The sequence below is a fragment of the Salmo trutta genome, chromosome 5, assembly GCF_901001165.1.
Source record: "Salmo trutta chromosome 5, fSalTru1.1, whole genome shotgun sequence".
In the NCBI taxonomy this organism is placed as follows: Eukaryota; Metazoa; Chordata; class Actinopteri; order Salmoniformes; family Salmonidae; genus Salmo; species Salmo trutta.
The window spans coordinates 13742208-13767188 of NC_042961.1; the positions used below are offsets into that span (position 1 = coordinate 13742208).

Genomic DNA, 24981 nt, shown 5'->3' on the forward strand with positions numbered 1-24981 from the left:
CTCACAGTACACACAAACAAAGCATAGAATTTTCTGGTTAGGGTTAGTTAGTTTTCACACACCGTCCCATCGTTTTATCCCAGTTGAGACACAAAGGTAACCATGGGATTGAAAAATATATTCAGAAAGACCTCCCTACGCACACACACACACACACACACACACACACACACACACACACACACACACACACACACACACACACACACACACACACACACACACACACACACACACACACACACACACACATTCCTTGATGTTTGGTCTCCAAATCAAATTAATGTTGTCTAATTTCCTCTTGTGGCTCTTCCAATTGAGATACTGACCCACTAATGAGTATCAGAAGTAAGTCTGTGATAGCTATTGAAACACTGTACTACACTGTATCTGCAGAACATAGTATGTATCTCTTTAAGCTGGTATAATTGTCTTGGTCTCAGCTACACTCTACTGCCTGATGGAGATCTCCAGTAGAGGGCACTCTTCCTCCTGACACGTGACAACTACATTCATACCCCTTGCCTTCTTCCACATTTTGCTGTGTTACAGGCTGAATTCAAAATTCTATTGAAAATGAAATGCAGAAATATCTAATTTACATAAGTACTCACAACCCTGAGTCAATACTTTGTATAAGCACCTTTGGTAGTGATTACAGCTGTGAGTCTTTCTGGGTAAGTCTCACCTGGATTGCGCAACATTTGCCCATTATTCTTTTCTTGACAGTCATTTTCAGGTCTTTCCATAGATTTTATAGCAGATTTAAGTCAAAACTGTAACTCGGCCACTCAGGAACATTCACTGTCTTCTTGGAATCTGTGTTTCAGGTAATTGTATGTAAGGTAATTGGTAATTGTATGTGTGGGGTACAGAGAAGGTAATTGTATGTGTGGGGTACAGAGAAGAGGTAGTCATTCAAAAATCATGTTAAACACTATTGTTGCACACAGTGTCCATACAACTTATTATGTGACTTGTTAAGCAATTTTTACTCCTGAACTTATTTAGGCTTGCCATAACAAAGGGGTTGAATACTTATTGCCTCAAGACAATTCAACTTTTACATTTACATTTACGTCATTTAGCAGACGCTCTTATCCAGAGCAACTTACAAATTGGTGCATTCACCTTATGATATCCAGTGGAACAACCACTTTACAATAGTACATCTATATCTTTTTTTGGGGGGGTTTTCCTTAAAGAGGTGGGGTTTCAGGTGTCTAATTACAAACTTTTCATTTGTAATTAATTTGTAAAACATTTGAAAAACATAATTCCACTTTGCCATTATGGTGTATTGTGTATATGCCAGTGACCAACAATCTTAATTTAATACATTTTTAATGTGTAAAACGTCAAGCGGTGTGAATACTTTCTGAAGGTACTGTATGTGCCGACAGGTATGTTATGGAACCCCACTGAAAGCAGACACGGCCCAATACACAATCTTTCATGACCCGAAACAAAACGTATCAATATGACAAACAATTTGTCCATTTGCGTTGTTCAATATTGACTCACCCGTTTGACATCTTTACCAAACGTCTCACTGTAGCTGGTCCCCAGGATCTCAAACTGAACGTGAGAGTTGGAACCTCCTGCACGGAAGTCCATCATTCCTGTGAGCCCGGTGATCCGTCTCTATGGCAACAGCATAATAACAAGGATATTTTAAGTGGTCTCTAATCAATCAATCAGAAATCAAATGTACTGTATTTTATAAAGCCCTTTTTGCATCAGCAATTGTCACAAAGTGCTTTACAGATACCCAGCCTAAAACCCTATAGAGCAAACAATGCCTCCCTAGAAGGCAGGAACCTAGGAATGTTCAATGTTTTAATATGCTTTGAGTGGTCTATAACATGTTCAGCAATCATCTAAGTTGATTGCTGAACATTTCTGTGAAGTACACTACAACAGAACCTATGCATTAGTACCAATGGATCAAGAACCATGCAAATGAGGTGGTTTGGCCAGGATACTTTATACACTCATACTGAACGGCCTATAATATAGCTACTACTAGCTGGACCAAGGTTACCAGCTCAATCCCCATACATAACATTAAGAACCTGATTGTAAGTCAATGATAAGAACATGTGCTGATAGGGACATCTACTTTAGTAAAAGGGGTGCAAAATGACATGTGTTTGATGATGTGCAAAGTAAGTGCAAATGGCTCAGTTGGTAAAGATGATCGAGGACTACATGAAAAGGAGGGCCGAGCACGCCCCCATTCTCATCGACGGGGCTGCAGTGGAGCAGATTGAGAGCTTCAAGTTCCTTGGTGTCCACATCACCAACAAACTAGAATGGTCCAAACACACCAAGACAGTCGTGAAGAGGGCATGACAAAGCCTATTCCCCCTCAGGATACTGAAAAGATTTGGCATGGGTGCTCAGTACCTCAAAAGGTTAAACAACTGCACCATCGAGAGCATCCTGACTGGTTGCATCACCACCTGGTATGGTATGGCAACTGCTCGGCCTCCGACCGCAAGGCACTACAGAGGTAGTGCGTACGGCCCAGTACATCACTGGGGCCAAGCTTCCTGCCATCCAGGAACTCTATACCAGGTGGTGTGAGAGGAAGTCCATAAAAAGGCTTCTTAACAGTCCAAAAGGCTTCTTAACAGCTTCTATGCCCAAGCCATAAGGCTTCTGAACAGCTAATTAATCAAAATGGCTACTTGGACTATTTGTATTGACCACCCCCCTGCCCTTTTTTTTACGCTGCTGCTACTCACTGCTTATTATCTATGCATAGTCACTTTACCCCTACCTACATATACATATTACCTTAATCACCTCGACTAACCTGTACCCCCGCACATTGACTCGGTACCGGTACCCCCTGTATATAACCTCATTATTGTTCTTTTATTGTTGCTCTTTTATTTTTAACTTTAGTTTATTCAGTAAATATTTTTCTAAACTTTTATTTTCATTAAAACTGCGGTGTTGGTTAAGGGCTTGTAAGTAAGCATTTCACAGTAAGGTCTACACCTGTTGTATTAGGCGCTGGTGACAAATAACATTTGATTTGATTTGATGGTGCTTGCAATGCCAGGGTGGTGGGTTCAATTCCCATGGGGGACCAGTACATAAAAGTACAAACAAGTCGCTCTGGATAAGAGCGTCTGCTAAATGACTAAATTGGAAGTGAGTGGTTGAGTGAAATTGTGATTAGTCATCATGACTTCAAAAGAGAACCATTATTATTACAATAAGTGGTTTATTTTTTTACATTTTCATGAAAACACTTTTGTTCATTTATAAATTATTCATTTTATGAAGTGTTAAATCACATCCTCTAAATTGATGTAATCAAGTACATTTTGTTCCAATATTTTGTTAATATGGATAAACACAAAAGACGGACTCATTCTCCTTGTATATCTGTTTTCAAAGAGCTTAGATACATGTGAGGAGAATTCCACATGAGAACGAAAGGAATCCATTTCTATGTAATATGACTTAGTCTGCAATGTCGTGTGGTGCCCTACCTTCTGGATGGTGTCCAGCATAGACCAGCCTCCATTCCAAGGCTTGGTGGACTTCCTCATGCAGTTCAGACTGGCCATGCTATGCCACTTCCTGTCCTCCAGCTTACTGTAGAAGGCGTTGGCCAACATCAGCACACTGTCATACAGGTACAAGCTGGAGACCTGGGGAGAAACAACACATCAAAATCTATTCTATGAAAGGTGTTGAGCAGAATCAGCAGTGGCATGCAACTATTATCCTAGTTTGAGACCTTGCAGGGAAAAACTCCCAAAACGAGATACTCAAAAGTACCTGTTGAACCGTGTGAAGGTTGACAAGACCAACATAAAAGTGGCTCCTCTCTGCCACTGCCCATGTGAGGTTTCGGGGAAATTAAGTTCTCAGTAGGGAATATACACTTTTCCCAGCATGGCCACAGAATGAAAGGGAGAGACAGACCCATGGTGCTATCCACCTGGGGAGCAGAACACACCCGGTCTGACACTGCAACGACAGCTTTTATGTTACAGACAAGAGATATGAAAGACCACCTCAAGTTTTTTTTATGATAGAAAAATACATGTCTGTTGAAATGCCACAGAGCATTTGTGGTCAAGCTTTTCTAACTTGTCTGTAGGAAAGTGTGATTGTGATTTATTGAAGGAACACTGGACAAAGACAAGCCCAAACACGTTCCCTGGAATTTTCAGTTGGTATACAAATAGGCGCAATGGATGCCTGAGTCCAGAGCATGCTTTCGATATAAGGGACACCAACAATGGCATGTATGAATGGCAGGGTACAACAGTAACAACATGAGAGATATTTGCTGAATGCCACCATTCCTCAGGCACCCCAGTCATAGACTGTTCTCTCTACTACTGCATGGCAAGCGGTACCGGAGCGCCAAGTCTAGGACCAAAAAGCTTCTCAACAGCTTTTACCCCCAATCCACAAGGCTCCTGAACAGGTTTTCAAATGGCTACCCGGACTATTTGCATTGTGTCCCTCGCCCACCCAATCCCTCTTTTAGGCTGCTGCTACTCTCTGTTTATCATATATGCATAGTCACTTTAACTAGACATTCATGTACATACTACCTCAATTAGCCGACCAACCGGTGCCCCCACACATTGGCTACCCGGACTATCTGCATTGTCTGCACCCCCCACCTGTCGGCCACTCTTTTACGCTACTGCTACTCTCTGTTTATCATACATAAGGTGAATGCACCAATTTGTAAGTCGCTCTGGATAAGAGCGTCTGCTAAATGACGTAAATGTAAATGTAAATATATGCATAGTCACTTTAACCATACCTACATGTACATACTCAATCAGCCCGACTAGCCGGTGCCTGTATATAGCCTCGCTACTGTTATAGCCTTGCTAATGTATATTGCCTCGCTACTGTTAATTGTCACAGTCTTTTTTACTTTTGTTTTATTTCTTTACTTATCTATTGTTCACCTAATATATTTTTTTTAACTTAGAAATTGCATTGTTGGTTAGAGCCTGTAAGTAAGCATTTCACTGTTTCATTGAATTCGGCGCACGTGACAAATAAACTTTGATTTGATTTGAACTCTGTTCCTCTATCATTGCTCAACCTGTCATCAGTTCAATAAATGTAGTACTCTTGTCCTCATTACAGAGGATTTAATGGGACATTCAATCCAAATTATCCTATTGGGTATGGAACAAACACACCTTTTGAGTTCAAATGAATGTGACAGTTGCAAATAGAGTTCACAAAATGGTGACAATTGTAAAAAGTTACAATATAGCTAATTCAATTGAAATTGCAATCTATATTTGTCCCCTGTGGCTCTGAAACGAAGGCTGCTCAAGCATAAACACACTTACCACACCTAAAGGATTTGTTATCATTGAAGCTTTATGATGGTTTAATGCACCACTTGATGAATCCTAAGAAAGCAAGTCTGGTGTACTTTACATGATAATGATTTGACACCCGTGCATTTCTTCTCTGACAAATACTTTGGTCTTCAGTTCTCCTAATTTGGAAATGCAACTGAAAACCATGTTTTTTCGGGGGGGGGGGACCATCTGTCCTAAACAGTGTTCCACACTAGCTATGGAGCCTGCATAGTAAGTCACGGTCACTGCACACTAGATGGAATACAGAGAACATCTCTAAGACATTTCTAATGTTGGAAATCTGTGTGGCTGTGCAGCCCTGTGTAATCTAGTGATGGTGACAGACTGAGGGTTTTAACATTGAAGGAAATGACACCGTGTTAGAATGATGACAACGTTCAATGTTGTGATGGCGCTGATGGCCAACTCGTTCTCGTCGCCCTTCAGTATTGTTTTGGTCATGGTCATGTTTCGTCAGTACGTGGGGTGATGACAAAGTACTCTGTGGAGTTCACTGATGGTGTGGATATATGGTGTGGCTGACGGTCATTAATAAAGTCATCTCAGTCACACTGACCTCCAGGGACTGCAGGTAGCCCTCCTGGGGGTCACAGAGCAGGGAGGAGATGCGGTGGTTGTTCCTCATGCACCGGATGTTGGTGTCTCTCCACAGAGGGAAGATTTGCCGTATGACGGTCATCCGGCCCAACGAACTGTGGACCAGCTCCATGATTTCTGTGTCACTCACCTCCTGCGGCAAAGAAGAGAGGATGGGGTGGGAGGGTTCATGGTCAAAACCATGACATTTTTTTGAATAATTTACTAAAACGTTCACACTCTGGAACTGGTCTAAAACGATGTATTCACACATGAATTATAGGACTAGGTACATGGTAACCATAGTGTAGGTATTGATAAAAAAAGGGAATCTTGTTACCAGTTTGTGTAACAGTTGAGTATTAGTAGGATTAATCAATAGACCAATCAATAAATGCAAGCAATAAACACTCTTTCCAAAGTCAGGTATTCAATTAGTTTTCAGCTGAATATGGATTGGGATCATCATTGTCTGATGTCTCTCCGTTCCTCTGATCCAGGTATTCCCAAACTGGGGTACGCGCAATGCGTCGGAGGTACGCCAAATAAAAATGGGATTCACATTTTCAAACAGTCCATTTATATTTTCCAATGGGGCTATACATTTGGGTAAACTCGTTTCACTGCCAAAAATAAAATAAAAGAATCTAGTGTTCAGCGAAATAAAAACACAATGTTAAATACAGGTAGCCTAGTCAAATAATCAACATCCAATCACATTAATCTTTACTTTCTCGCGGGAATTTCACTAACGGTCCGTATGTAGCCAAACGTAGCTGCTGCTCATTCCGTTTGCTTGAAAAGTGGTTAAAAAAAAGTAAGGCTTGCATCCATAGAAACACATACCAGCTCTACTGGTAGTACTGCTACTACCAGCAGTAATATACCTAAACCTGTCGACGACATAAGTTGTTCTGCTTCCACGAGCACATCCAATGCTAATTCTACATGTGTTGTTAACCCAGCTAGCATGAACTCTGACAGTTGTGAATCTGATGCAGCCGAAGAGCTACTGGCCCCTTACCCGGGAAAGCACCGAACAACAGACAGGGACATTGGACCATCGAAGAGGTGCAAATATGATGAGAACTACATTGATTTGGGGTTCACTTATATTGGGAGTACTGCCTTTCCTCATCCACAGTGTGTTATATGTGCAAAAGTACTACCTCACAACTCGATGAAACCTTCACTCTTGAAAAATAAGCCACGGGGGTTTTTGGAGTGAGAATTAAGACAACTTCGGAGTAGTAAGACATGTATAAAAGCAACAGATACCATTAATAAGAAGGGGCTAGAAGCGTCTTATATGGTGAGCTACCAAGTGGCTAGGACAGGCAAGCCCCATACTATTATGGGGGGTCAATTAAGGAAGACACCCTCTTCTGCAAACCACTAGAAACCAGGACAACAGGAGAGGATATTTTTAAAGTACTGGACACCTGGACACCTTTGTGACATCAAATGGACTTTGGTGGTCAAGATGTGTTGGTAGCTGTACTGATGGCGCAGGGAGACAGTGGAGTGGTAACGCGCGTGCAAGCAGTTGCTCCTGACGCCACTTGGGTACACTGCAGCATCCACCGAGAGGCTCTTGCTGCCAAAGGAATACCTGACAGCTTGAAAGACATTTTGGATACTACAGTGAAAATGGTTAACTTCGTTAAAGCAAGGCCCCTGAACTCTCGTGTATTTTCTGCACTATGCAATGATATGGGCCGCGACCATGTAACGCTTTTACAATATACAGAAGTGTGCTGGTTATCAAGGGGCAAAGTATTAACAGGTTTTTTTTAATTAAGTTTTCTTTGCTGACCATAATTTTCACTTGTCTGACAGCTTGCATGATGACGAGTTTCTCACACAACTGGCCTGTCTGGGTGATGTTTTTTCTTGTCTGAATGATCTGAATCTAGGATTACAGGGACTCTGCAACTATATTCAATGAGCCGGACAAAATTGAGGCTATGATTAAGAAAAGTTCGAGCTCTTCTCTGTCTGCATTAACAAGGACAACACACAGGTCTTTCCATCATTGTATGATTTTTTTGTGTGCAAATCAACTAAAGCTTATGAACAATGTCAAACGTGATATAGCGAATCACCTGAGTGATTTGGGTGCACAATTACCCAGGTGCTTTCCCGAAACGGATGACACGCACAACTGGATTCGTTATCCCTTTCATGCCCTGCCTCCAGTCCACTTACCAATATCTGAACAAGAGCCTCATCGAAATTGCAACAAGCGGTTCTGTGAAAATGGAATTTAATCAGAAGCCACTGCCAGATTTCTGGATTGGGCAGCTCTCAGAGTATCCTGCCTTGGAAAAATCGCGCTGTTAAGAAACTGATGCTCTTTGCCACCACATACCTATGTGAGAGTGGATTCTCACCCCTCACTAGCATGAAAACTAAATACAGGCACAGACTGTGTGTGGAAAATAATTTAAGACTGCGACTCTCTCCAATACAACCCAACATTGCAGAGTTATGTGCATCCTTTCAAGCACACCTTTCTCATTAACCTGTGGTGAGTTATTCACAATTTTCGATTAACAAATAAAGTTTTATATCTAAGATGACTAAATAAAGAGCAAAATAATTGATTATTATTATATTATTATTTGTGCCGTCGTCCTATAAGAGCTCTTTATCACTTCCCACGAGCCGGGTTGTGACAAAAACTCACACTCATTCTTATGTTTAATAAATGTATCGTGTGTGTGTGTGGCAGGCTTACAATGATGGCAAAAACAACATTTGAGAGTGCGCTGACCCTGGTGCTAGAGGGGGTACGCAGCTGGAGGTTGAATGTTTGAAGGGGTACGGGACTATAAAAATTTTGGGAACCACTGCTTTGATCAATTGACAAATAAACAAGAACAATCCTTCAATTTCTTAGAATCCCAGAGCATAGACCATACAGCTGTGGGTATGAAGGAAACTCCCAAGTCATGTATGCAGACAGGGGTGAGACGGGGTGATACAGTTATGGGTGAGAGGAATGAGTACAGGGCCAGACAGGGGATGACCTATGAAGGGTCAGATCAATAGTAATGAGAGCCAGAGCAGGACAGCAGTCAATGATGTGCCAATCAACCAGCACTGGGGTCAAACACCACAGTAATGAGGCAACTGACAGTTCAAATGTATTTGTGCTTCTCCGACTCTCTCTCTTTCTGTCCAAGTCAAATTTTTCTCTCTCAGACATTCTATCTCCAAGTCTCTGTTTCCCGCTAGCTGTCTCGCTTTCTCCCTTTTTATTTATAACTCTGTGGCGATTTATCTCACTCTCCTTGGCCTTTTGTTCTTTCTATCTCACCATCCAAGCTCATTCATTCCTTCGAGAAATGCATAACTGTTATGCAACAAGCATCCGACCTCATCAATAATTTACTAGGTGTGTACTTTACTGCTTTTAGAAAGATGTACATGTATTTTTATACAGCACAAACACACTACACTATGAGTCATACAAACAGAATTTTGTAGGTGTTAAGTGTTTAAGTTTCCTCTTGACAGCCAGTCAACTGTAAATAATGGCTATTCATGAGGTGCTGTGTTGCATTAATCGGGTGGAATATGCCGCAGGATCCATGGAGGTATGACTTCACGTTCAGGGTCGTCCTTCCTGTCCTGACCTGTCAGAATGTTCCACCACCACCATAGGTTACCGCTGTGACATCACTTGACACTGCAGTGACCTTGATGGAGCCATTTTACTAACAAGACAAAAATGACCATAGATTAGGGGTTTGAAAGAAAAGCATGGATCATTAAAGGGACCCTCAGAGTTGTCAATTTTTGGACTTATAAATTAATGATATGTACCCATTAATTATTAAAGAATATAAATTATAAATGCCTCATGAGCTTAGTCCAAGTGTTGTACCCCATTAGAACCAAAATATTGTTTGTTTACATTTACTTTGTTTACAAATATTAGAGTAAAACAAGCTTATATTATAAATGCATCATGAGCTTAGTTCAACTGTTGTACCCCATCAGAACCCAAAATTTAAGCTTGTTTTACTCTAAGGTTTGTAAACAAAGTAAATGTAAACACACACTATATAGCCTCAAAAATGGTTAAAACTCTAATTTTTATATCATGGATGGTCAGTCCTTGCATCAATAGCTATGTCTATGAATTTATGAGCAGTTACATTTTTCCAGTCCCATTCCTCTGCTTTTTACCAAAACAAGTGTGAGGAAACACTTTGTTATTGTTTCCACTGCTGATCGCCGCTTTAAGCTTCACATGGCAAGGTCTTAGTATTTTAATGGGGTGGCAGGAAGTTTGGGTATGCAAGGAAAGAAAATTGGTGGCTTACCCTTTGAGTTTGTTGATTCGTATGGCACCATTCTAACACAATGTGACTAACATCCACTATCGTGTTACTCTGTAATTCAATTTCAGTACAGATCAAAACCATTATTAGAGAGCTAATACGTAGCAGAATGGATTAATGTGAGAGAGATCAGCTGTTTATGCATTCAGTGTGGACATACACTCTGAAGGAAAAAAATTCAGATTACCTAGTTAAGGTAAATTGACCTAGTCAAGACAGGAAACCCAAAATTCAACAGAGGGTAGTTTCAATGACACACATCATCTAAATACATTAATCAAATCAAGCCTGGCTGACAGCTAAATTATCCTCAATACGCCGCTCAATCATGTTATTAATCTTTCAAGATATATAAATAAAGAAATCCTGGTAATCACCATGGAGATTTAATTAGGAGTTAAGGTGCTTTTTTTTCTTCAGCTTTAGACATCTATGCTGAGCAGCTCAGAGACTAGGGGAAGGACCGGGAGGGGAACTCTGGGATGTACTCTTACCTAGCCAAGATGATCCCTCAACCCTAGCTACACTCCTCTCTCTCTCTCTCTCTCTCTCTATTTCTCTCATCACCATATATATTGTGCAGTAGTGGATAATTACAGTATGTGATGGAGCATACATTACTATGGTTAACTAAAGTGCTTGTCTATTTCCGACTCAATGATTTATTACAGTTTTATGTCTAACTATGTTAATGTAAAATACACATCCCTAATAAAAAAAAATCCTGTCTTTGGGTAGTGGAATGTGTGTTATTGCTCTCTACTATGCCCACTGCTGTTTCACAAATAGTGTCAACATTATCCGTTTCCATCCCAACATTTGTCGGGCAGTTACCACGGACAATCAGTCATATCATCCCTGTCCTCCTTGACTCTGGCTGTCACGCTGTGTGTCTAATCCATCACACACAGACTCAGGTGTCACCTCCTCTCTTTTTTTGTGAGAAAAAAAAACCGAATCCTGTTTGACTGCATCATCCATCCATCCAGACAGAACCACCAGAGAGTGTCAACCACCCTCCCCTGTGCCAACATCACACCCTGGTTTGGCTGATGATTTAGAGAGAAGGATGCCTTGTTACTTCCTCCCACATACATCAATCAATGATTTGTAACTGATCCTGTCCTGTGGTGAAGAAAGTGAAAGATTGACCACATTTGGTATCAACAATTGCTGAGGAATAACGTGACAAACCATCTCTCCTACTCGGCACCATTCTTTTTATAATTCTCAAAACTTTTCAGTACATGTTCTTCTTTCTCTTTCTCTCCCTCTCTCCATCCATTCTCTACTTCAGCTCTCATATCATTGCCTTTCTCACCAGTTAAAGACCCAGTGCAGTCCAAATGCAGTCTGTTTTTCCTGTGTTTTATATCATATTGTACAACAGCTGATGAAACTAATACTGTAAATGTATAAGTGTTATTTCCTGATAGTTGCTGGTTGAAAATACAATCTACACAGGACCTTCTAATCAGCAGATTTGCATGGGTTTCAGCTTTCCATGGTGACATCGACATGTGGTTAAATTGATTAGACCAATAACAAAGAGTTCCAAAACTCTCTGCCAATAACAGCTTGTTTTCAGTTCCCCCCTTCCTACTCAGAATACTCCCAGACAATGCTAGCTAAATTCTTGCTTGAGAAATAGTTTTTTTTGCTAAAAAGCCCATTTGAATTTAAATCCAATAGGGAAAGGGGGATACCTAGTCAGCTGAATAACTAAATGCATTCAACTGAAATGTGTCTTCTGCATTTAACCCAACCCCTATGAATCAGAGCAGTGCGGGGGGCTGCCTTAACTGACATCAACGTCATCGGCGCCCAGGGAACAGTGGGTTAACTGCCTTGCTCAGTGGCAGAACGACAGATATTTACCTTGTCAGCTTGGGGATTCGATCCAGCAATCTTTCGGTTTCTGGCCCAATGCTCCTACCCGCCAGGCTACCTGCCGCCCTTTACAGTAATGTACTTAATTGTTACCCAGAAGCTATTTGATGTTGATATAAAAATGGCTGCATTGGCCTTTAACTCTTCATATGAACTCATTCTGAACTGACTTTCGTTAGCAGTGACAATAGATTATCATAGCTGGTTGTGGTGGCTGATGAATGAGACATGAGACCTCACCGCAGCCTCCATGTCCTAGTTAGCGCTGAGGCCCAGGGGGCAGAGAACTGACAGAGACAACCTCTCCTCTCCTGATGCCAGCCTGTCTGGCTTAAATGCATCACAGGGACCAGTGGAACACAGAAGCGTAGAACACAGGGCCTGGAGATTACCTGGCTAAAATGGTTGCCTCCGCCCAGTCACAACACATAGTAATCATACTGGGGCATGATGGGGCATATATATTAATCAGGATTAGGGGAAAGATGAACAGCGCAAAGTACAGAGAGATCCTCGATGAAAACCTGCTCCAGAGCGCTCAGGACCTCAGACTGGGGCGAAAGATCACCTTCCAACAGGACAACGACCCTAAGCACACAGCCAAGACAATGCGCAGTGGACAAGTCTCTCAGTTTTTTAAATTTGTAATACATATGCAAACATTTCTAAAAAAATGTTTTTGCTTTGTCATTATGGGGTATTGTGTGTAGATTGATGAGGGGGATTTTTTTAAAATCCAATTTAGAATAAGGCTGTAATGTAACAAAATGTGGAAAAGGTGAAGGGGTCTGAATACTTTCGGAATGCACTGTGCATAGTGACTGAGAGTTAATTAAGTTAATTAAGTCTACTATAAGTAGGCTTATTAAGGGGACCATTTCAGCTCCCACTCTTCTAATTAGGTCAATCAAATCATATGGTATTTTCTTCTTAAATAGTCAATCACTGTATTTTGACAGGTTTTAAGTCAGTATTAGAGTATTCAGTATTACACCACCTCCTTTTCTCTCTACCAAGTTGAACATGTTGTGTACTCCATGTTAAAATACATTGCCAGCATCGAACAAAGCCGATTGAAAAATAGTTTGCCTTTGTCGTTCCCTCCTCAAGGTGATCACAGCGGCATCATATACACTACCGTTCAAAAGTTTGGGGTCACTTAGATATTTCCTTGTTTTTGAAAGAGAAGCACCTTTTTTGTCCATTAAAATAACATAACATTGATCAGTGTAGGCATTGTTAATGTTGTAAAGGGCTGTTGTAGCTGGAAACGGCAGATTTTTTATGGAATATCTACTGTTGAAGTCGGAAGTTAACATACACTTAGATTGGAGTCATTAAAACTAGTTTTTTAAAGGCGGACAGTTTTACTACTTCTTTAATCAGAACAACAGTTTTCAGCTGTGCTAACATAATTGCAAAAGGGTTTTCTAATGATCAATTAGCCTTTGAAAATGATAAACTTGGATTAGCTAACACAACCTGCCATTGGAACACAGGAGTGATGGTTGCTGATCATGGGCCTCTGTACACCTATGTAGATATTCCATAACAAATCTGCCGTTTCCAGCTACAATAGTCATTTACAACATTAACAATGTCTACACTGATCAATTTGATGTTATTTTTAATGGACAAAAAAAAATTGTTTTTCTTTAAAAAAACAAGGTCATTTCTAAGTGACCCCAAACTTTTGAACGGTAGTGTACGCTTGACTTTCATCGAGAAAAAAAGAGGGGATGTAATTTCAAAGTACTCAGGCACAGCCCGTCCTATTCATTAATATAGTGAGGAGTGATAACTCAACAACATGCCACATCGTGTCAATCATTAAGGAAGTGATGGAGAAATTAACATGCAATTAGCTCATACATTCTGCAGTCTGATGCTATTAAAGCTAATGTCTTTGTGGTGACACTCTATCATAATTGTCTGAAAGCAAAAAGGAATGTGTTTGCGTGCCACAAAATAAATAACAGATACATTTTTTTATATTTTACCACTTCCTCTAACAGGAATTGTGTGCAGCCTAAACAGGAAGATACTATGAGGTACATTAATAAATCACATTCACAAGATGAATGCAAGATCAATACATGCATCATGATTAGGATATTGGAGCAGAGTTGCGAGATAAGGACTTGTCATTCGTATGATGATGAAGATCAGCCCGTTTGTGCACCTTGTCAATGTTTATAACAAAGGAGGCTGCTGAGAGGAGGACGGCTCATAATAATGGCTGGAACGGAGCGAATGGAATGGTGTCAAACACCTGGAAACCATGTGTTTGATGTATTTGATGATATTCTACTCATTCTGCTCCAGCCATTACAACGAGCCCCTCCTCTCCAATTAAGGTGCCACCAACCTACTGTGGTACTGTATTCTAACGCATTCATCTCCATATGGTCCTAGTGTGTGTGTGTGTGTGTGTGTGTGTGTGTGTGTGTGTGTGTGTGTGTGTGTGTGTGTGTGTGTGTGTGTGTGTGTGTGTGTGTGTGTGTGTGTGTGTGCGTGCGTGTGTGTGTGTGTGTGTGTGTGTGTGTGTGCATGTGTGCGCTCATGTGTATGAGTGGGTGAGTTCACTGTGGTTTCGTGGTTAGGTCAATTTTACAGTGTACTCTGGAAGTACATAAATGCTAATAAAAATACATCCAGGTATGGTAGGAACATGCTTTTTCCCATTAGCATTGGGACATCAGATGGATTACGGTCCTTATCACCAAATCAGCCTGAATCAATGTAAATGTACCCAGCTGCTCTCAGGCAGGATAGAGAGCACAGTGTTTAGTAGTCACAAAGTGCTTGGCATTTAGAGATGTTCAAGTCCATTTGGAAGACCATTTAGGCCAATCTCATATCAACAAATAACATGTAAAAACCGACTTTGGCTTCCAAAGTGCTGTGAATACGCAATAAACAAGAATGATTGGGTCAATATTGTATAAATGCCCTCAGAAAGACAGAAGAGAAGTGGCATGTTGTGAGAGCTTTAATACTGTTTATGAGTCTAAATATGGAAGAGAACAGAGTGAGAGCATTATTGATTTTCATCCATATGAAATGTATAAATATAGTAATGCTGTACGGGTTTTGGTCTCACCTCATTGGCATAAACCCAGTGGCTGTCCTTTGATGCCAGGTTGGTTTCCACAGCCTGTATACAGAGAGAAGAGGGGGGGACATTAATATTTTCTGTGTTTCACAAAATATTATTTTAACAACATAAGAGTAGTGAGTTCGAACTCAAGTACATATGCTCGAATGGTTCACCATGGTTACTCATTCCCCATTACTTAGGCTCTTCACAATATCCTGTATGTGCACTCATAATGTGAGTGCTCTGTCGTAATGGCTCTATCACATATCACATGACTATTCACGCATGACATCTGTCATGGTTACCATCTCTACGCTTGTCCTCTTCTGTAAATTGCTGTCATTAGCTTCCAAATGATCCCCTTTGCTATACTGCAACTAAGATTGATAGCCCCATATCATCCTTACATATAACTGCAAAGCTTTCATCATTTTACCTAACAACAGTGTGCTCATCAATAACAGCACCCACCACAGCCCGAAAGCTGCCGATCGATCTTCTAACCTTGCAAGAGTCATAATTTGATTTTAATGTCCCTCATTTCCAGCTTGGTCTCTGTGAATATTGCAGAGACACCTGAACACAAGAGTAAAATGTACCTACACGATTGAAGTGGTCTGTCTCTTACTCACTCTGAAATTAACGGGCCATATGCCATCCAAACACACTTGCATTCAAACAGATAGCCCGTCGCTATCAACAGAGACACAAGAAATATAGCAAACAGCTGCTGGAGTTAGTGACTCTCTACAGATTTATTCAGCAATGTACAAACAATGAGCATTGTGTCATTGGATCATATCCTGGGTCTGAGAGCTGGAGCCAAATGATCTCCCACCCAGATGTAGGCAATAGGGTCTTGGTACAGGCAGGCAGATTATCACATAGGTTATCATATTATGATCTACACAGCACAATGCTACTCACCAGACAATTGAAGTGATTTCACAATGCTAGAGTGTTGCAGAAGTAAAAACATAAATTACAGTGAAACAGTCCTTACCATAGGAAAAAAATCAACCAACCTCTTTGTACATTTGAGTAATCCATTTAGGCACATACAATACATACTGTTTGGTGCGTATGAAAGGCTGGCAGCAAAAGCCTTGGTCTGGTCCCCAAGGATAACCTTGATGTTAGAACGAACAGACAGTTCTTTGTACTTTTCTTATGAAAACTGTCACATTCTATAATGTAAATAACAAAGTCAAGGGGGCTATGTTAGTGCGCCAGCTGGGTAAAGGTTATGATTGGGGCAAACGGTCCTCCTAGTTTAGCCTCAGTTCAGCTCCAACAATAGCAACAGTATGGTAAACAACGTCGACCTAAGTCGCACCAGGAATTTGAGGTCATCAAGTTAAAAGGTTATGAGGTTCATGGACTTTTTGGGGGACAAACTATTTGTGTGGGATTGACAGCTGTTTGTCTACAGAACTTCAACTAGGACTCAAACATCATTATGTGGTTTGTCCTTTATACTGTCAGTTTGATTAGGTTCACACATTATCACACTATGGCAACGACATGAACTTGTGACCTACAGATCACATTTCAGCAACACATCTTGTCGAGAATACAGTTGTGTTTTAAATTTTTCCATCCACTTGAGGAAATTATTCTAAATTAAGCATGGTAGAGAAATACGGTTTTGGCATAAAATGCATACTCAGGAGAAGCAACATCAGAGAATGATTATATGCTATAATGTTAATGTAACAGTTATATCTAGTTTCACAGTTATATCTAGTGACATAAGTGAGGGCCCTGAGGCTTGTCTTTACACCTACTCAACACAAAGAAGAACATAATATAGAACTCCATGATTTAAAAAGGGAATTACTGTTCGGCGGATTTGAGCATTTGAGGATATAAGATCTCAGCAAAGCAAATATTTCTTGTTGGATATGTTCAGAGTTGGATGGTAACTCCCATATGCCCATTGGGCTATTCTGTATCTATTTGACCTCCTTATGGAATAATGCACTGAGATTAATTCCCAAAGATTGGTAAGTGAAGCTACAACATTATATATGAAGCATCTTGACATTGAATATAATGGTATGGAATCCTCAATTGTGTCCATATTCACTATGCAATGGCTGCCCAATTCTGACCTGTCCACTAATTAGTCTATTGACCAATGAGATCTAATTGGGCAAAAGATCAGAACTTGGCTGCCTATGTAAATGCAGCCAATGTACTGTACATTCTAAATGTCTCTGCATCTTGTGGATCCCTTGTTTGAGTATTAAAACAAAAACCTGCAAGATTGTTTGTCTAATCTGTAAACACAGCCAGAATCAGGCTGTCTCTGTTTTGCTTTTTGGTCAATAAGTGCAACGAGTAATTATGCCTACAAATGAAAATGGATCACTGCATCCCATGGTTGAGAGGAGACCTGATTAAACAAAAGCGAAAGGGCACAACTCTGCTGCATACTTTCCATTTAGTGTCAGAGCAGATGCATTTCAGCAGCAACATGTGTTGTTCTCAGAGCTTATTAAACTACATGCCAAGAGCAGGGAAATGCTTATTTTTCTTTGTTTCACACATAGAGACAAGCACAGTTTCCCTTCATTATTGGCAATTAGCAAAACAAATGGTCTAAGTGGCAATAATTGTGGAAATAACATGTTTTGCTTTCCCATATGCTGTCAATCAATCTGTTTAAAGTTTCTTATTAGGTCAAATTAGGATCTGTTGTGAATCCATTTTTTTGTATGAATACACAGTCTAGACAAACAACAATTTATAAAGTTTAACACGTTTACTTCTTTATTTATTTGTTATCTGTCACATTACAGTACAGTGGGCTTAATGTTGGAAGTATAATAATTATAATATATGATGATAGTATAATAATGATCTTAATGAATGGATTTACTGAAGGACCTTTATAAATCTAGCCAGGGAGGTTATGGTTATATTCCTAGAATATTCTTGGAATAAAGGGTTATGGTCTCCACCTTGAGCTAAGAGGTATTCCACCTCATTTGGAGCATTCAACAGGCAAAAAATCCATCTTACTCTGACAACATGTTATAATGAACTTTTGTAAGTACTGTTGGTAAAAAAAAAAAACACATATCAAAACATTAGGATGCTAGGCTTGGTATAAAATAAATGGGGCTTCTATGCCACGTGAACTGTGTTGGTGTTACTCCTATCATATTAACGTAGAGTATGTGTAAGAACTGTTTTGTAATGATGTGCTGTAACATAGCACAACGATTATTACTAGTAATTGGAACATAGGTCGTTGGTATTGCTATATAGTAATGAGAGGATCTCTCTATGGAATGAAGCCATTCAGTGATCCCAAGGGTTCAGGAGAACTTTAGATCAGACACTCGTTTGAAAGGATAGACCAGGATGAGTTGTCAAAAGCTCACTGTTTAATTCTGTGCCAGTCTTACAAAGGCACCCAAGCCGTAATGAGGCCCTTCATGAAATACTCACAATGGTTGGGACCCTGGCCTTATCTCCTATAGTCCTCTGTTGCTGTGGAAACGAGCTCAGACCTGAGCCTACTCATCTCCATTAGTATAGTGATAAACGCCTATGTAACTTAGTGCAGGGCTATTCAACTATTTCATTACAGGGGACAGACATTTGGGATTGATTACTCTTCCTAAGACTGGTATAAAAAACAATGCACAAACACAATTATAATCTTATAAAGCACTTTTATGAAAATGACATTTGATTTGAAGTGCTTTAAAGTTGAGCTGACAGTCGTTTTGCACTGTTTCGCTATGGTTTTAGTCATTAATCCCAGCAAGAGGGCAATATTGGGGGACACACTACAACACGGTCCTAGAAAACTCTGGATGGATGTCTTCTGACTTAGAAAACAGTCGGGAAATCAATAAAATAATAATGTAAACATATACACACAGTTGAAGTCAGAAGTTTACATACACTTAGATTGGAGTCACTAAAACTTGTTTTTCAACCACTCCACAAATTTCTTGTTAACAAACTATAGTTTTGGCAAGTCGATTAGGACATCTACTTTGTGCAAGACACAAGTCCTTTTTCCAACAATTGTTTACAGACAGGTTATTTCACTTATAATTCACTGTATCACAATTCCAGTGGATCAGAAGTTTACATACACTAAGTTGACTGTGCCTTTAAACTGCTTGGAACATTGCAGAAAATGGTGTCATGGTTTTAGAAGCTTCTGATAGGCTAATTGACATCATTTGAGTCAATTGGAGGTGTACCTGTGGATGTATTTCAAAGCCTACCTTAAAATTCAGTGCCTCTTTGCTTGACATCATGGGAAAATCAAAAGAAATCAGCCAAGACCTCAGAAAAAAATTGTAGACCTCCACAAGTCTGGTTCATCCTTGGGAGTAATTTCCAAATGCCTGTAGGTACCACGTTCATCTGTACAAACAATAGTATGCAAGTATAAACACCATGGTACCACGCAGCCGCCATACCGCTCAGGAAGGAGACGCGTTCTGTCTCCTAGAGATGAACATACTTTGGTGCAAAAAATGCAAATCAATCCCAGAACAACAGCAAAGGACCTTGTGAAGATGCTGGAGGAAACAGGTACAAAAGTATCTACGTATATCCACAGTAAAACAAGTCCTATATCGACATAACCTGAAATGCTGCTCAGCAAGGAAGAAGCCACTGCTCCAAAACCGCCATCAAAAAGCTATTTCTGGAGAAATGTCCTCTGGTCTGATGAATCAAAAATAGAACTGTTTGGCCATAATGACCATCATTATGGCCATTCTGTTCTATATCTATTCATTTCATTCTTTCCTGTCTTACACCTTTTCTTTTTAACATAAGAAACACACACAAGGGCTTCTCTTCTAATTGCCGTTTTAGATTGGGAGCAGAAATGTTTGGCACAGAAGAAGAAGTCAGGGCAGCCCGCTGGCAGTGATGAAGATTCACGTTTGATATGGAGGAACGAGTGTTCGTTTTTTATGGCATTCATGTGAGAGAATCTGGACTAACGTGTATGTTGACCCAAACATTGTTAAAAGAATGTGTGTAGATCATTGACAAAAAATGACAATTAAATAAATTTAAACCCACTTTGTAACGCAACAAAATGTGGAAAAAATCAAGGGGTGTGAATACTTTCTGAAGGCACTTGTCTTGTCTTTGGGCACCATTAACTGAAGACATGTTTATCAAAATAACTCCCTGTAATTATTATCACGCGATTAAACTGATTAATCGTTTAACTGTAATTAACTAGGAGATCGGGGCACCAAGGAAAATATTCAGATTACAAAGTTATAATTTTCCTAATATAACTTTCCTATATTATAACATTATATATTATATTATATTATAGTATAGGCCGATTAGCTTCTGGTTTAAATGGTGTATTTTACCTCGCGTCCAGTCTCATTCCAAACGTCGTAAATTGTTGTATCTGCACGAACCCGGCCTTTACTAAGAGTCATCCATACATCAATTGTCTTAAAATCATTTATTTACTAAACTAAGTAATTCACAGAAAGCATACAAACAGTTGGTTATCGTTACAAAGAATTGGTAGAGTAATGTGCCCTAGTGGGCTAAACAGGCATGGCGGCCTGTTAAACAAACAAGGGAGTTGGGGGCAGCGGAGAAGACACACAGAGTTGATAAATATTAACAATTGATATGCTAATCCTTTGCACATGAACGCTCACTCATTCGGAAACAATTGCAATCAATATATATATTTACGCTCAGTGTGTCGTCGATCTTTGTTGGAAAGGTCGTTCTGTTGGAGAGTTCTCTCTCTCTCTCTTTGTTAGAAAGGGTCTTTCAAAGCGACATTCATTAATGTCGTTATAGAATGGATGTTTCGTCGGTCTTCGCTTTCGATGATATTGAGTACTTAGCTGCAGACTAATAATGAATATCAAAGACTTGTTCTTATTCTGTCGGTATCGATAGTCTAAAAGTTAACCACGTGGTGTAGTTAACTTTCAGTAGAGGAATTGGATGGTCAAACCTATTGGCCAACTCGTAATGGAGTGGAGGCCTGGTCTGATGAAAGAAAATCAGGGTGGGGGTTTTATACGTGAACATAGATCAGGCTTGTCACATGACGCCTGGTCCTGTCTGTGTCCCTGGGGGGCGTGCCGATGACTGATTTAAGCTTTGAACAGAGATACATTCTATCACATTAACATCAGTACATAGCATCTCAACGTATTCCAAATAGCTTTATCCTTATTAATACATTTTATACAACCATTTAGATGCAAGTCCCATAGCTGAGGCTATTATATAAACAGTATTATGGTAATATGGCTATATTGTCTCTTCTGAGTATCACAAAATTGTACCAAGCGGACCAGTTCGTAGCTGGATTCTTCACCGATCGTTTATACCTTCTCCAGAACATAAATGTTGTGCGGTTCCCCAATTCTGTGAGTTGGAAGAATTTCCTTTGTCTCTCTATGAAACCCCTCTGTGTCTCAACTGGGCCAGGTGGCAGGAAATTCTCCTTTAGAATTGTATGACCCCTTCACACAGGGCCTGGGTGGGGGGGAGGTAGGTTGGGGGATGGTGCAAGGGGGAGGGGGTCAACTGTCCTCCCTGTACTCAAAGAGGGCAACGTCATGACACACTGTATGTGATATCTTACTTGTGGCGACAACCCACGTCCTTCCCTGTCAGTATTCCAAACCACCCAGGCCTCCCATGAAGAGTGTGCACATGTGACATTAAACAGAATCACTGCTCCCATCTGTCATTGCATTCAGGCATTCTTCCCCTCAGCTTGTAGCTAGTGACGCTACACCTGAGCTGAATCCCTAATGCTCTGCTCTCAATGCAGTAACAAGAGACCTGTCTGTTGGCAGGTCAGCCTCAAAATGAAAACCAAAGCTCCTCTCATGATAAACAACAGGAGCAGTGGAAACAAAAAGGACGATAATACAATAACAAATGTTCCGTCAATGAAACACAATAGTGATCAATCATGGTGGCGAAACAGAAGCCCCGTTCTCCTCTGATACACACACAGTCAGAAAACTGCATCTCAAACACTGAGCCGACAAGTCACTGAGGCTTTCCCCCCTGATTGCTGCGTGTTTGTGGGTAGATTGGATACCGATGTGACTGTTCATGCATGCCACAACAAAAGTCTTTACCATGTGTGCCTTCTATCCATCCAAGCACATCATCCAAACACAGAGCAGTCCTTAAACATCATTCTACAATGGGTCGGTCAAAACAAGACGCGTTCTAAGCTATACTAAAAAACCTGTTTAGCACAGGTAAGCTTATGATGCAAAAATGGGAATCTTGTTTTCTGTTCCATCTGAGAAATCCCTGGCCATCCACTTTCCCAAAAGCCCAACTGTAAAAGGCATCTAGACATTGCTTCCCCTTGCTTCTAGCCTAACATTTGGTTTGCAACAACGGGGGGTTGTACAAACGTTGCTGTCTGTCTCTTGACATTTGAAACATAGTTTCAATATTGAAATTCGATCTTCTCGTACCTATGACCGCAGTCGTTTAGCACCCCTTCTTTTGTACAATTCTTTATTTAATGGTGTGAAACGTGTGCTGCTGTGACTTCAATGCCAAGTCGAACTTGCTGATGTGTAGCAACAAGAACATACGTTGCATTTTAACAAAGTGTCTTAGACTTACCTCCAAGATAACATGTAAAGTGTCTTAGACATACCTCAAAGATAACCTGTAAAGTGTCAGACTTAGCTCCAAGATAACCTGTAAAGTGTCTTAGACTCACCTCAAAGATAAATATGTAAAGTGTCTTGGCACAGTAGGAAGATAGACATGACATAACACATCAACAAGGTGCCTTTTCGTACAGCTGGAACATAAACTTTGCATTGCACCGGCAAGGGGTTTATGTTGTGAATCTATGATGCTACCTCAATTGAATTTTTATTGCATAATTGATGGGTTAACACATTAATACTCCAATACCTTGTGTTCATCTGTAATTAGTTTGAAAAGGACATAATGCTACACATAGGGAAGGTAGTTACAAGTGTTTCTCAATTCCCCAATAAATGTGATGCTGATATCATATATAGTGATTCCATACTGTACATACCTACATGTAAAGCCTCATCTTCATGACCAATGAAATGGTCGTTCAGAAAGCCTCAAACAAACACACTGACTTTGCTCAGTCATTCACGATTCACAAGAAAAAGTAATCATGAGCTTTTACTGCCACAAAGCAACAACAGCAGCAGCAGCAGCAGCAGCATAGACAACAGAAAAACAACAGGCTAAAACTAAATGTTCTACCATCAGTATACAGAACTGAAGGAGTGCTTTCAGGTGAGTTGATCCTTGTAATTGTTTCCCAGGCACTCTCCCTATTTAAAAAGCCATTACTCTGGAATAACGGATCAGAGGTACAAAGACATCTTCTCACTTTGAAACTGCCGGGGGAGGGGGGGCTAATACACATAAAAAGCCTCTTATAAAAGCTTATGGCAGATAAACAGTAATCTAAAGGTTTTATAAGGATGTTACGCTATCTAATTGATACAACTAATAACAGTATTCAGTGAAGAATGGCATGGGATAGATTCCCAATCGACAAAGAGCTTGCTCTGCAGAAAGTTGAACGACACTGGCATAGCTAATGAAAGTTGACAAATACCAATTTAGAGTCTCACTCCATTCCTACATTTAATCAGCACGAAAACGTGCCTACTTGCCTCGTGGTTGTGTCGGTGAAGATACAAAAGCGGCAACATTGGGGAGTTTTTCCATTGCAGTGATGTGGGGGATTCAAAGCCCCCCGCGCTGCTGTGTCATTGTAGAAAACTCGTGGCTGTCGAAGCCTTTCAATCCCATCATGCACTGGGGGCCAATTCTCACATTGCCTCTGAGGAGACAACACTACCCACCAGGTAGGCACAGGTAGTCTTCTAATCTTTGCCGCAGGCTACCGGCTCACACACTCACACTCTCTCACTAGTGAGACTGCCAAGAAGTCAATGCACCACATAGAACTGTCAGGAGAGGGAGAGGAAAAACAAAGCAGCTGAAGCACATAGGGAAAAGGGAAAGTGCTATTAAATTGTGACAGCCTTGTCAGGATGTGATGAGTAGAACAGCGTCAGACAGACTCCTAAGGCTCAGACGACTCCTGGCGTCCCCACCACCTCTTTTTCTCTCTACTTTTCAACACTTCCTTTGAACCACCTGTGTATGAACCATCTATAGTGTCTTCCATCACACCTATAAAGACAGTGCTAAGTGCAGTTAGAACAGAGCACTGAATAACTACTTCAAAATAGCAATTATAGTCGGCAATAACACAAACAAGGCCATTTCGGTAGAAAAAAAAACACAATATTGGTTGAACGAAATGAACATTAAGATGCAGGTACTAAAGAGTAGTGTCCATTATGCTTGATGAACAGGTAGACTGAGAACATGATGTTCTGCTTCGCTCTCTTAAAATGTACCCCAGATTAAATTAAACTATCATATACTATAGATCAACACAGCGTGGCCTTCAGGCCTAGTTGTTCTGCTCCCCCCACCGTCCATATGGATGGTGGGCTTTGTTACATATGGATGAGTGGGTTTAACAAGTACAGAGGAAATGATGTAGCAGGGTAGGGGACCAAAGATCAACATTAAGCTGATATTAATTACATACAATTGTATTGGGCGAGATGCACGGATAGTGTGAACA

The 24981-nt window shown here is 40.4% G+C and overlaps 1 protein-coding gene across 1 annotated transcript in view; it reads right to left on the bottom strand.

Annotated features, from left to right (window-relative positions):
* Nucleotides 1-24981, bottom strand: part of LOC115193698 (glutamate receptor ionotropic, delta-1-like) — a 342511-nt gene that overhangs the window by 43670 nt on the left and 273860 nt on the right. Inside the window, exons 5-8 of the mRNA XM_029752620.1 lie at nt 15312-15365; nt 5947-6120; nt 3510-3671; nt 1525-1644 (exon numbers count right to left, since the gene is read on the bottom strand). Of these exons, the coding sequence (XP_029608480.1) occupies nt 1525-1644; nt 3510-3671; nt 5947-6120; nt 15312-15365 (510 nt within the window). The remainder of the gene's footprint in view (nt 1-1524; nt 1645-3509; nt 3672-5946; nt 6121-15311; nt 15366-24981) is intronic.